At 54.5% G+C, this 14,523-nt stretch overlaps 1 protein-coding gene across 1 annotated transcript in view; it reads right to left on the reverse strand.

Moving 5' to 3' along the window:
• Positions 1-4,483: 4,483 nt before the first annotated feature.
• ABCC1 (ATP binding cassette subfamily C member 1) overlaps positions 4,484-14,523 on the reverse strand; it is a 128,834-nt gene continuing 118,794 nt past the window's right edge. Inside the window, exons 25-31 of the mRNA XM_059415249.1 lie at positions 13,637-13,769; positions 13,011-13,112; positions 10,677-10,823; positions 8,726-8,884; positions 7,897-8,063; positions 6,634-6,828; positions 4,484-6,131 (exon numbers count right to left, since the gene is read on the reverse strand). Of these exons, the coding sequence (XP_059271232.1) occupies positions 6,023-6,131; positions 6,634-6,828; positions 7,897-8,063; positions 8,726-8,884; positions 10,677-10,823; positions 13,011-13,112; positions 13,637-13,769 (1,012 nt within the window). The 3' untranslated portion in view covers positions 4,484-6,022. The remainder of the gene's footprint in view (positions 6,132-6,633; positions 6,829-7,896; positions 8,064-8,725; positions 8,885-10,676; positions 10,824-13,010; positions 13,113-13,636; positions 13,770-14,523) is intronic.

A 14,523-nucleotide genomic window follows, 5' to 3' on the forward strand; every position in this document is an offset into this window, starting at 1 on the left:
GCCACCACCGGTTGGGCTGGTGAACGTGTCCAGTACCACCAGGACCGCTCTGGTCGCCATATCGTGACCACACCCACCTTCCTACCGGCTGCAACCACACAGTGATGCGCTCTCCATTCTGTTATGTATTTTTAAAGCTCCCCGCAGGATTCCAGAAAATTCCACACCTCCGGCTGCGGTTCCTCCCCCCTTGTAGATGAGCCCCAAGGAGCGTCTTGTCTGAGCCAACACACTGGCCACCGCCCCCAGCACCAAGAACAGGCCTGCCCCCAGCACCAGCACATTGTGTGCCAAAAACAAGACTGGCAGAGCCAGGGACTGTGGGGCCCCCCACGGAGAGAATTTGCTCAGGGTAGACCTTTCATGTGTGTGAAAGACCAAGTTCCAGCTTTTGGGGTGGGGGAGGGTGGCGGGGTCAGGGGAGGCCCGCAGCAGGGGGACCAACCAGAGTGTCTGCGGGAGACCGTTGGAAGCCCAAGGTCCATGGCAGAGATGGGCCAGGCTTGCTTCCGTCCAGGGCCAGGACCAGCACCACGCACCATGGGGCTCGGGCCTATTTCCCTCAGCAGTTGGGAACCTAATACAGCGTGGCTAAAACTGGCGGCAGGTGCGGGGCAAGAGGAACGGAGTCTAAGACAGCCAAGCCTGAGGTCACGCAGACACACAGTGGTGAAGGGCAGCATGAGAAATGGGTCTCCGCCTCAGATGAACTTTCTGGCAGCCCAGGGATTTTCCGTGACCTCACAACGTCGCTGCGGGGATCAAGTTCGTATGTGGAAATGCTCCAAGCTGAGCTGGGCCCAAAGCATGGGCTCAGTCAACTTCTACCATTTGTGTCAGTGCTGTTCTGTTGGAGGCCCTCCTCGGGTCCTCTGAGGGGCAGAGGCCGTACACACCAGGATGTTTTTTTAACCGATCGCTATTGACGTGGGGCTGGTAATCCTGGGTCACGCGCTGTGGAACATTCAGCAGCATCCCTGACCTCTCGTCACTCAATGCCAAAGCACTGTCCCCTCCAGGTGTGACAAAGAGAAGTCCAGATGCTGCCAAGTGTCCCCTGGGGGATCAGCCACAGCTGAGAGGCACCGGGCTCACCCAGCCCAGCGGTCATCCAGATACACGGACTGTGGCTCTTGTGGGCACGTCCGGAAGGGCCTGGGGATGCCTCCCTACCACCCTGTCCCAGCCAAGTCACAGGGACTTTCTGCTGGTCCAGCCAGGGTAGGGATTTCAGCCCAGAGGAAATGAAATCTAGATCCAATGGCAGCTTCTCCGTCCCTCTGCCAAGGTGTGGCCATCGGCTCATTCGGTCGCCTGCCAAGTGGGGTCAGAGGGCTGCATCCCTTGCCTGCCCCCAGTCCGGCCTCCAGAGGGCCGGCCCCACCATGGCTAGGACCTACCAACTCTGTTTTGGCAATATGGAAAATGAGGCCCAGAGAGTTTGCAGGACCTGCCAAGGCCACCCAGCTGGTGAGCGCCAGGGTCGGGGGAGGTCTGTTCTGGGTCTATTTATAGCCCAAGGCATCATGTGGGGGTGCCTGCCCAGTGTGGAACGGCAGGAGGGAACACGATGCAGTACTTTGCTTGGAGTGGGGCCCCTGACATCCAGGCAGGGTGACCGCAGGCCAAAGTGGCAGCCGCTGTGTGTTTGGCCAACGCACTCAGGGTCATTTGAGGGCCACCAGGGCCTCTCTCAGGGACAGAGTGGCGTGTGTGCCATGGGAGCAGCACCGAGGAGGGTGCCGAGGAGCGCACAGCACAGCTCCCCAGACACCATGCTCGGGGGGCAACACCTGCAGGGAGAGCCACCTTCAGACCTGGGCTCAGTGCCCGGCTCGGTCGGCCCTTTACCCTCCTGTGTCCCCTCACATCACAGCAAACGCTCACCAAGCCCTGCCCCGATGCCCGCCACAGGCTTTCAGGGAATCTCTAAAACGGGGGAAGGAAGGCACCGTGGTGATCAGCCGAAGAGGACACTTTCATGAGGCCCCTTTTACAGACAAGAAAATGCACACAGAGCGTAAGCAGGGATCCAGAGCCCACATCCTAACCCGCTGCAGCCCTGGAACATCAGCTCACTGACAGCTGAATTCCACTCGGGCATCCCCCCCCCCCCCCCCCGGAAGGGAAGGAATGGGCTCTTTTCCCTCTTGAAACAAGGGATTTGTTCCCACGCGTTCACTGTGACTCCCAGCCCCTGGCACGGCGCATAGCATGTGGGAGTGCTCGACAAAGGACACCTGCAGGGACGAATGGATGGACAGACCGACCGGTGGATGGATAGGTGGACTAATGAATGAAAGGCATCACCATGTAGGACGGGGTCCTGAGGGCCAGGCAGGGCACTGGGTGCTTTACTGGGATCGGCTTCCTTCTTTGCACCTACCTGGCCAGGCGGACCCGATGATCCTGGCTGTACCCATGAAGAAACTGCAGCTCCTGAAAGGCACGTTCTAGAGGCCCTGATGATGTCACATAGGGCCCAGGGCCCAGCACAGAGAGCTCAGTCTTGGATTGGAGAATCTGTCGCCGGCCTTGAGCGATGTGCTCGGGGAGGGCATTCATTAAGGAGTAAACCGATCAGAGCCTTGCTCTCTGTGAGCTGCCACTGTGAAAGAAACGGGAGCGACCAGCCATGCTGATGTCTGGGGAAGAGGGAAGACCAGAGGGCGGGACCGAGCCCCGCATGCTGGAGGGGCCTTCGAGGTGGCTGGAGGGGAGCTCAGGGCAGAGGTCGCGGGAAGCCGGGTTGTGGAGGGTAGCTGGCTGCTGCCAGAGATGGGGACCACTGGAGGGTTGGGATGGAGGGGTTTTTAAAGGCGCACGATGTTGCTGGGTGGAGAACAAACTATACGGCAGGGAAGGAGAGAAGAGGGTGGCCAGGGCAGCAGGGAAATCGCTGAGGTGGATGTCACAGGGGCACGAGGGAGGGACCCACATGGCAGCCACCAGAGGGCTGAGAAGTGGTCAGATTCTGAGTGCTTTGCTAGAAGGTGCTGCAGGACCCACACAGGAAGCATCACTCCAGGTCCCCGCTCCCCCCTGACCTGGGGTCCCCCTCCCACGGGAGCAAGGCTAAGCACCAAGCCTAGGGCCTGGCACCCAGGAGAGGCCCTTTTGCTCCTTGCACAGCACGGACGCACTCACCTGGACGAGCGGGGGAGCAGGCACCCCTGCCCCAGCCTCAGGGCTTCTGACGCCACCCTCTCTGAGACTAAGGCTGCACGTGTCCTCCTCTTCAGGAAAGAGCGAGAGCTTGAACCCAGGCCCATGAGCCTCCTGAGGACTAGTCACCCCACAGAGCACACCCACAGGAACTCACCAGGTTGCACACTTGGGATTCCTGGTTAGGACCTGACCCGAGACCCCACCTCTAAAACTGACCTGACCCCCCATGTGGCACGTCCAAATACTTCCCTTCTCAGGGGAATAAGCTGACCAGCACCTCTCTGCTGAGCACGTTCACGCTCCAGGCGACACAAAGCACTGTTGGAGGGCAGCCCAGCAGGGCCAGGATGCCCGCTCTGTGCCATTACTTGGGGCCTGGTTTCAGGGTGCAGCCCAGGCTTGCTCCCCAAACACAGCTGGTTCTTCAAACTGAAGACACTGAACACGCCAGCCTCACTTCCCTGCAAGCCACAACTCAGAAACCACGGAACGACCACGGGGAGAGGTACTGCTCTTCCTTACACACTCCTGCATCTCCCAGCTTCCTTTGCGCTGGGGCTGGGGCCAGGTGACTGACTCTGGCCCATGGGCTGAGTGGAACGGACTTGTGTCGCTTCCAGTTTGGGGCACGAAGAAGAGGGATGCGTCATCCTGTGCCTGCTTTCCCCTGCCCTGCAGTGCCGATCTCCGGAAGCTGGCCCTTGGGAGGTGATGCTCTAAGACCGTAATAGCCTAGGTCTCTCTGTCGCTGCAGGGAAGACAGGGACCGGCGAGAGGCATCTGATGCTCATCAAAGAATGCATGAGTGAGAAATTACCCTGATATTCCATTTCCCAAGAATTCAGCACTAATTTGTTCTCACAGCCTAGCTAACACAAAGGGATTTTCTCAGTTAATTTTTGCCACGTGGGACTTTTGCCTGGCTTGTGTCTTACATGACTAAGGTCGTGTGTGCCACCAACATGCCACTGCTCATCGCCATAACAATCCCGCAGGGCAGGTACGATCAGGCCTATGTAACACACGCAGCGAGGGCACCGATGTCCAGTGACTTATGCAAGGTCACACAGTTAGCCAACTGCAAAGGCAGGGTTCAAGCCCAGGCTCTGTCCACCGGGCCAGGCTGACTCCCCACTAAGCCCCGCCTGCTTCTTCACCCCTCAGGTCCGTTCCCGAACAAGGGCTCCCACTGGAGACAATTGGTTTGCCAAAGAGAAAGAACACAAGCAGGCAAGAGGGTTACCCCGTCCCGACTTCTGAAGGACATGGCAGAACACTCTGCTAACGCCCCAAAGAAAACAGAACAATTGTTCAGTAAGAAACAAAATATTTTTTTTTACTGTAAATTATTGCAAATGTTCATGTTTCCAGTGTAAGTCATTAGAAAAAGATCCCCAAGAAAAACTTGGTTTATCTAATGTAGAAGAATGGTATAACTTACAAAAAAATAAATATATATGCCACCTTAAAGAAGGAAGGTGCTTCTCTGGGTGTGAAGTCAGCAATGTAATTCATAGTGAGTATGAATCTCGGAGCAGCAGTGACCTTCCTCTGCGTTTTGGGTCTCGCTCTGGTCTGAGAAACCACGAAGGACTCTGACTCTGCTTTTCCGTTTTCCTCCCGGAACACGTGGACCACCCGTCACCTGCCGGCTGCTGTGGCTCCTCCCTGGGAACGCTGTTCCTCAACCAGCACCTCTTCCCAAGAAATTAAAGTCTTGAAACTGTTTTCCCCCTTGGAGCAGCATTTAAAGCCAAAAAACCAAAAAAAGCCAGAAAAAAAAAAAAAAGAAAGAAAGAAAAGGAAAAGCAATCACTGAGAATCGTGAATGGGTCCTTTTCTTGTCCCGGAAGAGACTCAGTCACGAAACGTCAAGCTCTCCACGCTGCCATTCTTCAAGCTACCCTGAGGCCAGCGGCGAGGGAAAAAAAAATTCTAACCACACGGAGGAGACTCAACGGGGCTCTTTTCAGCCCCGACCGGTCCTACCTGGCAGTACCTAGCGCTCTTGGCCTTGACCGTGTCATCACCATCGGCAGATCTTCTCTCTCGGGGACTAGAGCAGTAAAGCCTTCCTAGCCATGGGGAGAAGGGGGGTGAGGAGAGCGAGGAGGAGACCGGCGTGGATGAAGAGCCGAACGACCAGGCTGGGGAGCCAGTGCTGACATGAGCCCTAGGTCCGGACGGCCCAGAAGTGCTGCCAGGTCCCGTCGGTGAGAAGTCTGTAGACATGGAGGCAGCCCCCCGGCCTGGGAGGCGAGTACCGGGGGAGCAGGGCTGAGACGTGGGGTCCCACGTCGGAGCGCCTGGAAGACCACATGGTTGGTAAGAAGAGTGTGCTTGGCCCTCAACGGATGGCCCCTCACCTCCTACCTGCAGCCCTAAAGAGACCGAGCATGCCGGGGGGTGCCGGGGACAGCCGTCGGGGTTCCGGGGAGCTTCTCAAAGACAGAACCCGTTGACTTTGGCTGGAGAGTCCTGAGGCAGTTGGCTGGATTTGGTCACTAGCGTATTTTATGAAACCACCTTCTCTGGCAGCTTGGCTGCCGAAACCTCCCCGCCGAGCACCAAGAGCAAGAGCGTGCGTTCCTGGGGGCCTGAGAACATCTGTGTGCATCTCGCAGGGCAACGGAGGCAGGGGTGGGAGAGTTCTGGGTGGGCTGCATTTCTGTGTCTCTCCTACTTCTTCACGCTGGCTGCTTTGTGTGTGTGGTTGGTTGATTTGTTTGTGTTCTTCTTTTTGGTTTCGGTACACAGGAGGTCTGGGTTCCCAAGGATGGTGCCGCAGTACATCATCCCCGGACGCCGGCGTTGTTGGCCTTGCAGCTCTGACCAGATGCACCAGCTCCAGGGCTCACACCAGGCCAGCATCTTTGGCCATGCTGTAGAAAAGACCTCTCTGCTGTAGGAGGTCGGAGGGGTGGCCACACTCCCGGATCTCTCCCTTGTCCAGGACGATGACCCTGCAAGAGCAGCAGACACAGACATGAGGGGAAAGGAAGGGGTCAGCACCTTGTGCCCCCAAGAGCCACCCCAACAAATCCCTGCTCTGGGTCAGGCCCCTCACACCTTCTGTTAGGACTGCTGCAGTAGCCTTCCAACTGGCTGCCATCCTCGACCCCTCCTGGTCAAAGCCCTGGGATGCTTACCCCAGGACAGGCTCTCTCACTTTCTCTGCTTCGTTCCCAGCACCATTAGCTTTGGTGTGTTCAAGTGTCTATTGCCTGTCTCTGCACCCAGCCCCCGAATGACCTAGAAGATCCTTCAGGCAGGCTCCTTGTCTGATACTTCCTTGCTGAGTCCCCAGTGCCTAGAATAGGACTGAGAACGAGGCGGGCACTCTACGTGTGTGTTGACTGAATACATGATGGAGTGATGTCAGAAACACCCAAGGGAAAGAGAGGGCTGTCCCTACACACAGGACAGTGCTGAACGAACGGGGACACCCGAGGACCAGAGCATCACCTCGTGTAGTCCATGATGGTGTTCAGCCGGTGTGCGATAGTCAGCACCGTGCAGTCTTCAAACTGCGTCCGGATGGTCGACTGAATGAGGTTGTCTGTTTCAAGGTCCACGGCCGCCGTGGCCTCGTCCAACACCAGGATCTTGGTCTTCCTCAGCAGAGCCCGGGCCAGGCACACAAGCTGGCGCTGCCCGACGCTTGACCGGGAGAAAAAGACCAGGAGACAGAGGGTCAAAACCACCCCTGACCCTGAGCCCAGGCAGGAGCTGGGAGTAGAGAGAGGGGACACTAGGTGCTGCCGAGGCCAGAGGAGCCCGGCTACTCCCCCATCCCCACGCCTGTGCCCTCAGCAGACGTCAGTGACTGCTTGGGACGTTCTCGCCGTGGAGCTAGAGTGGGGCTCTCGGCGTCATGTTCAGAACAGGGCTCAGAGGGGAGCAGCTCGGCATGGGCGGTGTGAAGGGTAACCAAACGGCCCCGTATCTGTGCTTTCTGTAGGGCCCTCCCCACTGACTCCGGACTCAACCACCTGTCTTGCTTTGGCCGACGGGATGCCGGCAAACGAGGCCAGCGGAGGCTCGCAGAGGGACTGCCCTCTGGGGTCCGCTCACTCCTGTGCCTCCGCTATCGCCGTGACCACACACCTGGGCGGGTCGGCTGGAGGATGAGGGACGTGTGGAGCCGACCTGATCTGCCCCGGCGGACCCCCAGCCCCGTGAGTGAGCCGAGAACCACAGGGCCGCCTGGCAGTGACCCCCGCCAAGGGTCTGAAGCGTTGAACACATCTGAGGTTCGGTGGGTGGTTGTCACAGGGACAGATGAGGCATGGGGGACGCGGGAGCACGACTTGGGCTCCCTGTGCCACCAGGCAGTGATACTTCAGTTGCTGGGTCATGGGGGGCATCCTGGGGATCCTGGGAGAGGGCCCAGGGCAGCGGATGGAGCCTCGGAGAGCTCAGAAATTTACTGCGCAAGAGAGAAGCTTTTCAATAGGTGAACAACTAACAGTCACACTCCATCGACTAAACCCGGCGTGAAAGGAACCACACTGGCCATCCTGGTGTTATACCTCATGCTACCATGAGCCTGGACTGAAGCCCACTTTACAGATGCTGAAACTGAAGCGGCAGGAGGGGAAGAGAAAATGGCTCATCCATGCCTCAAACCTAGGCCTGACACAGATGCAAAAGGACAGGATCTTCCAACACCTCGATGGAGGCAGAGCTGAGGAGACCCAGTCGGGGCCTCGCACCCCGGCTTCTTACCTCAGGTTCTCCCCGCCTTCCGCACACTCGTAGTTCAGCTTGTCGGGAAGGGCGGACACAAAGTCCTTCAGGTGAGCCAGCTCCAGGGACGTCCACACTTCCTCATCCGAGTACTGGGTGAACGGGTCCAGGTTCATGCGGAGGGAACCCGAGAACAAAACAGGGTCCTGTCCGGGGAGAAGACAGCAGACGGCAGGTGAGGCTCACGTCACGATGCCTGCACCCGGCGCCAACAGGCGCGACGTGAACAGCTCTGGCCAGAATCGCTCCAGATGGGGTTCCAGGGTTCCTCGGACTCGCTATTTCCAGAGATGTTAGTAATGCGGGGGGAAGGTTTGGAAAATCCTGGGTTAAGTGAAATAAAATAAATATCTTTTGGCAAAACTTCCCGGAGTCTCCAATACATGGAACCTTCTGACAGGGAGAAGCAGCAGTAGATAATTCCTAATCATAAAGTACTGTGGATTCCTCCCCACTCCCCGCCTCCAAAGGAGGATCTCAGAAGAAATTTTAGGAAGAACACCACGACAAGGCAACACGTGAGAGATTCACACCTACAGAAATCAGTGTGGAAAATTCCTATTTCTCTCCTGGCTCTTAAGAGCCTTATTCTTGTCCTGAGTGGAGCCAGCAGGAGTGAAGGAATGATGCCTGGTTAATTCCCGCCGTGATTTATATGCTAAGGGGAGATTCAGTGGTGAAGAAACAGTATTGGTCCAATGAGAACAGTGAAAATAATAAAATAGGAATATATTTATGTTTGTCCCCAGTACATAGGTACATCACTCTCCCCGCCCCAACTCACTCCCTCGCTGCGCCCAGACCCCACCTGCGGGATGATGGTGATCTTGAAGCGCAGATCGTGCAGCCCGATCTTGGCAATGTTGATGCCGTCGATAATGATCTCCCCCTCAGCGGACTCGTTGATCCGAAACAAGCCCAGGGTCAGGGACGACTTCCCGGCTCCTGTCCGCCCCACGATGCCAACCTGTGGGACAGGAAGGGCCCAGGGTGAGGTGGGGATGCTGGTGTCTGGGGGTTACCCCTCGCCTGCTCCCCGCACAGGGCCCACATTTCAGATGTCTGCCCTAAAGCAGTTCAGTCCTCTGGTCAGTCCCGATGTCCACCACACAGCTCTCCTGGTCAGCAGCTTCCCGGGGCCCCCTTCAGGGCCAAGACGGGCTTCCTCCTCTACGCCACCTCATTTTGTAAATTAAAATATTTGGCTCTCTTGATACGTTAGTACAGACCTCCCAAAGAGACAGGGCTCTGGCAGAAGGGATTTTTAAGAAAGCCCTTTTATTTTCAACTCTAGGTAATGTTAATAATCAGGTATTTTCCCCCATACTGTTTTTCAATCCTTTGATGATGAGTTCCCCATCCTGAGCTGTCCAGCATCTCAAAGACTCAGGCTGACCCCCCTGCACACCTCCTCCCTCCATCCCGGCTGCAGGAGCCAGAAGAGGTGATGGACAGGACCCAGTTTCCACTCATCCTCTCCTCAGGAAATGGGGCTCCCTGCTCCGTGGCCAACGACTAACATTCCTGCCATCCAGTTGCACCTCCTCGCTCCTCGTCGGGGCTCTTGAAAAGCAGGCTCCCTCCCGCCTCTAACAGGAATGTCACACAGCGGAGTCTCGTGATGGAATGTAAGCCACAGAGCCTCCGCGAGACCACCACCCGCTCTGTTCGTCCCCTTGGTGTAAGTTAGATTTCTCATGGGAACGAAACATTCTGAGCCTCAGGGTAGACACGGTTTAACAAACACGTATGTTCAGAGGCGCCTGCATGGCTCAGAGAGTCGTGATCTCAGGGTCCTGGGATCAAGTCCTGCTTCGGGCTCAGCAGGGAGCCTGCTTTCCCCTCTCTCTGCTTGCGTCTGTCTACTTGTGAGCTCTGTCAAATAAAATAAATAAAATCTTTTAAAAAAGGACACATGTGTTCAGAGATTAAAGAAACTCTGTCCTCTGGCAGACAGCCAGGAAGACCCTTCATCTGATTCCTAAGGAGGGTCTAAAGGTCTCAGAGCCAGGACGTCTTCTACAAACAACTTGGGACTAGGGATATATTCCAGAATTCTGACAACTTCACATGTTCACTAAGCCGTCCCTAGTAGTGACGATGGCATCTTTCGATTCTAGAGGTGGCAAACTCAAATGCCCATGGGGGCCAAGTAGGCACGTAAGTGAGATGGGGAGGGGCTGGGTGAGCTGGGAGGTTCTCGTCTTGTCTAGAAAGAACCAGGCAGGGAGTATAAGCCCCATGTTGCTAGATGCTTGATCTTTCAAGAAAAGCAGGAAATGAGGGGTGCCTGGGTGGCTCAGTCAGTTAGGCACCCAATTCTTGCTTTCGACTCAGGTCATAGTCTCAGGGTCACGTGACTGAGCCCTGCAACCCCCTTAATACTCTCCCTCTGCCCTTCCTCCCACCAGCAGCGGACATGCTCACTCACTCACTCACTCACTCACTCAAAAAAAAAAACCAAAAAACAAAACTAAAAAAACCCCGCAGGAAATGGATCTTTATCTAAGACATACCAGATTCTTCAGTATTTGCAATGTATTCAGATTTTTCAAAACTTACCTGCGGGCCTCATCTAGCTCTCTGCTGACAGTATGTAATGCAGCTGGGACACTCTAGCAGCTTCTGCTTCCACAAAGCCCCTGCTAGAAAAGGCCACTCGAGCCCCACGGAGTTGGACTTTGAGAAACCGGGGAAACGATGTGCCTGGCTGCAAGCGACGCCCTGCTGTGAAGGGTCGGGGGACGAGGCGCACCCACCTTTTCCCCTCCATCGATGGTGACATTGATGTTCTTGAGAACCAAGTCCAGGTTTTCTCGGTAGCGCAGGCCATAGTCTCGGAATTCCACTCGGCCCACCTGAGGCCAGGTGCTGGGTGGAGTCATCTCCGGGACTCGCCAGGGAGCCTGGGGGGGTGGTAAGGAGTGGGGTGTTGGGGAAGGAACCTTAGGTCTGCCTCAGGAGCCTCAGGACTACAAGAGAGCCGGCGATACATCCCCCTCTGACCTCCTCTCCCTCCCCGGGCTCACTCTGCTCCCCACGCACCTGTGTGCCCCGCTTCTGGGCCTCTGCACCCTCCTCGATCTCCCCTCTGGGCTTGCTCCCTCAGTGCTGATCTCGGGCCATGCAGAGCTCGCCCTGACTCTGTGCCCTCGATCCCCAACCCTGCTCAGATCTCCCTCAGACCACGTGGCACCTCCTACCACTTGAGGTGTGCTTTGATTTGCTTATTCTGTTGTCCATGCCCTCTGGAACGTCCACCACATACGAGGGTTGGTTCACAGTTCACTGTCACACTCCAGCCCCCTCAACCTGCCACAGCACACAGCAGGGGCTCCATGAATATTTGTGAACTGAATCAATGAAGGATTGGTCCTCTCTGACAGGCACAAGGGTAGAGGTTTTACTCTGGGTGCCTCCTATATTTGGAAGACAAAGCAATGTCTAATGCTTTTAAAGATTACTATCACATGACCTCATTTAATCCACGACAGTCCCATGAGTGGGGTCCTTGCACATGAGGAAATGGACACAGAGAGGGTAGGTAACTTGCCCAGGGTCACACAGCCCTTATTTCTGAAGAGTTTCTTAGCTAAATTCAACACTTCCTAAGCGCTACAACTGGATATGCTCGGGGCCAGGATCAGGGGTAGCTTCGGGGAAAATGAAGAACAGAGAGGATGAAAGAGAGCTTTCATCCTTTCTCCCCCATAAACTTGCTGTATTAAATTTTTTTTATAAGTATATTTCCCTTTTATAGATTTAGGTATATAAAAGAAGAGGATAAGCTGTAAGAACATGGAGGGCGCTGGAAGGAAGTGGATGGAACTTTCTAAAGGGAAAACACAGTCTATAAAACAAATAAATAAATATTTTTAGTAGTGGTAAGACCCTGGATGAGCTCTACTTTCTTTTATATTTTTCAAATATGTTATCCTAAAAACATAAAAATAATCAAAAGAAATAAAAACATGGTACTTTTTAAAAAATAAATTTCATTTCATACTTTACATGATTCACTGCATGGCATGTGAATTATATCTTATTTATTTATTTTTTTTATATCTTAAAAATGTAAAAAAATAAAATCAGTATAGTGGGAAAACCCCTGGTGTAATACATACTTATTTCCTCAGGGGGCGCTCACACCATCCTGAATGATGCTCTCTGATGAAGGGGGACTGGGCGCACCTGTCTGAGAGTGTTAAGGACAGGACAGCGCTCACCTCTGTGAGATCTGTCTTGAGATCCCTCAAGACAGTTTACCCAGGGCCATGGTCTCATTCCCAAGGGGCACGTTCTTGGGAGGCAGTGTGCCAACGGCACAGAAGCAAATTCTGGGTCAGCCATTTACCAGTCATTTAATCTCAGGCAAGTAACTTAACCTTGTGCCTCAGTTTCCTCATCTGTAAAATGGGGTCACAACAGAACGGGAGTTACAAGGCTACAGAAAGGTTGTATGAATTATTCCATGTCAGATGTGTGCTTTAGGGCCTGAGGCCCCTCTGAGGGCACAATACAGGCTGCTGTCATTACAGGTGGTGGCAGGGGCAGAGGTGTCTCTCTAGGCATGACTGTCACTATCATTAAGATCACTACCATCGCAGGCAGAAAAAGGCAGTTACTGAGGACAATGCGGCACAGAAGTCCGGACACTGGGGTTCTACTCCCAGCCGTTCTGACCACATGTGATCTCGGGTCAGCCACTTTTCATTCCTAGGCCACGCTTTGCTCCATCTATAAAATGCAGACCTTGGTTGAGTAAGTGTAGGGTTCCCCAAACTTAGGTCAATTCCTTCCCACCATCATCATTCTTACAATATGCATGCACTGGGCCTCTGGTGAGTGAATTTCCACGCTCTGAATCACCTCTCCGGTACTCAATTCTTAAACTTCAAAGAGGAAACAAATGTCTCATTTTCCCCAACAGCAGTCCCCCTCTCCCCACAGATACATGACAAGTAAGAGAAGACAAGAGATTCTTGTTGAACAAAGGCTGCCTGTCGAAGGCACGCCGGCTATGGCTCTACGGATGGTCTGGGTTAAGTCACACCAAAGAGGTCAGGGGAGGCCAGGCCGGCTGCTGCCTTTACCTCCTTCTCCGTCTCTGAATACTCCTTCAGCCTCTCCACCGCCACGATGTTGGTCTCCATCTCAGAAGACATGCGGACCAGCCAGTTCAAGTACGTGGTGATCTGTGGGTGAGCTTCTACAGTGAGTGCAAGTGGCATTATCTTTGGGAAGTAATTACGAATTACAAAATGCCCTAGGTAACCTAGGTCCAGAAAACATGAACCTCACATACTGCTATCACCCGGACGGGCTACACTGTGCCTTGTAAGGAAACACGTTTCAAGTCATCAGAAACGTCATCAGAAAATATTTCGAACCAGATGGTAAAAGGAAAATACCACGTATCCAAATTTGGGTGCCCAAATGAAAGCCGTGATGGGAGGGCAAGTCACAGCCAGAACAGCATTCTTCCTGTAGCTGGGGACACCCTGGCAGGCCATCACGGGCTTTCTTTGACTCAGGGGAATCCTGGCCACGTGCCTCCCTTCCACCCCAGCACTACTGGGTCACTGGGCTTCTCAAACGCCGCTCGGCCTCCAGCGGCTCCCCCAGCTCCTGCCCGGGTTCAAAGCAAAGGCCCAAGAATCCGACAACGGACTCCCCCAAGAAGAAAATCCGAAAATCTGGCTGAGAGCACCCCGCTTACCTGCAATGAATACGACACAGACAGGCCCACCAAGCCGGCGCTGAGACTGTGCCTGTGCCTGGAGATCACGGCGAACAGGGCAGCGAACAGGACGATACAGTTGCCTACACACTCCAGGCGCACGGCCAGCCACCTGCCCGCAGACACACAGGCGGACAGAGACACAGAGACACACAGAGACCTGGAGTCAGCTTTCCAGAGTTTCCGGTTTCTGGTTCATGTGGGCGGGGTGGGGGTCACGTTGCTAACTGCCGTAATTCCCCGAGAGTTCCCGAGAAAAGCTCGGGAAGGGGAAAGACGGCCGAAGGGACACGGCCTCGCTACTTCCTCATTAGTCCGACAACCCCAGGGATCAAAAGAGATTTCTCTAGAAGCCGACTTCCCAGGAAAGTGAAGCTTTAAAATATACCCACATACACCCATCTTTAAAATGATGTCCGGGAAAATTCCTAAATTCCTAAGAAGTCATCAACTGTAAGAGGCACCACTGATTTAAAATAAGCATGCCTTGGGGGTGCCCAGCTGGTGACCTCACGGAGCAAGATCCGTGGAGTGTGCGACTCTTGATCTCAGGGTCGTGGGTCCGAGCCCCACGCTGCATGGAGAGGTTACTTGAAAATAACCTTCTCTTGGTAGAGAAGCGGGGAAGGGGGAGAAAAGCTACGATTTTCAATGTTGCTCTCATGTTCCCAGAGCCACATCATCCCCCTTCTAGACATGTTAAAATGGATTACTTCACCTTTGGAAGTATAAACAGATATATTACTGGTTTAAAGCTAACGTCTGTAAGATATCACAGGGCGCTAGGAATATTAATATTTCAAGGCATGAAGCACCTTAGGGAGAGACAGGGGTGTTGATCTTTTTGTCACATACGGCCCTTCCGA

This window comes from Mustela nigripes, chromosome 11 (genome assembly GCF_022355385.1).
Source record: "Mustela nigripes isolate SB6536 chromosome 11, MUSNIG.SB6536, whole genome shotgun sequence".
Taxonomy (NCBI): domain Eukaryota; kingdom Metazoa; phylum Chordata; class Mammalia; order Carnivora; family Mustelidae; genus Mustela; species Mustela nigripes.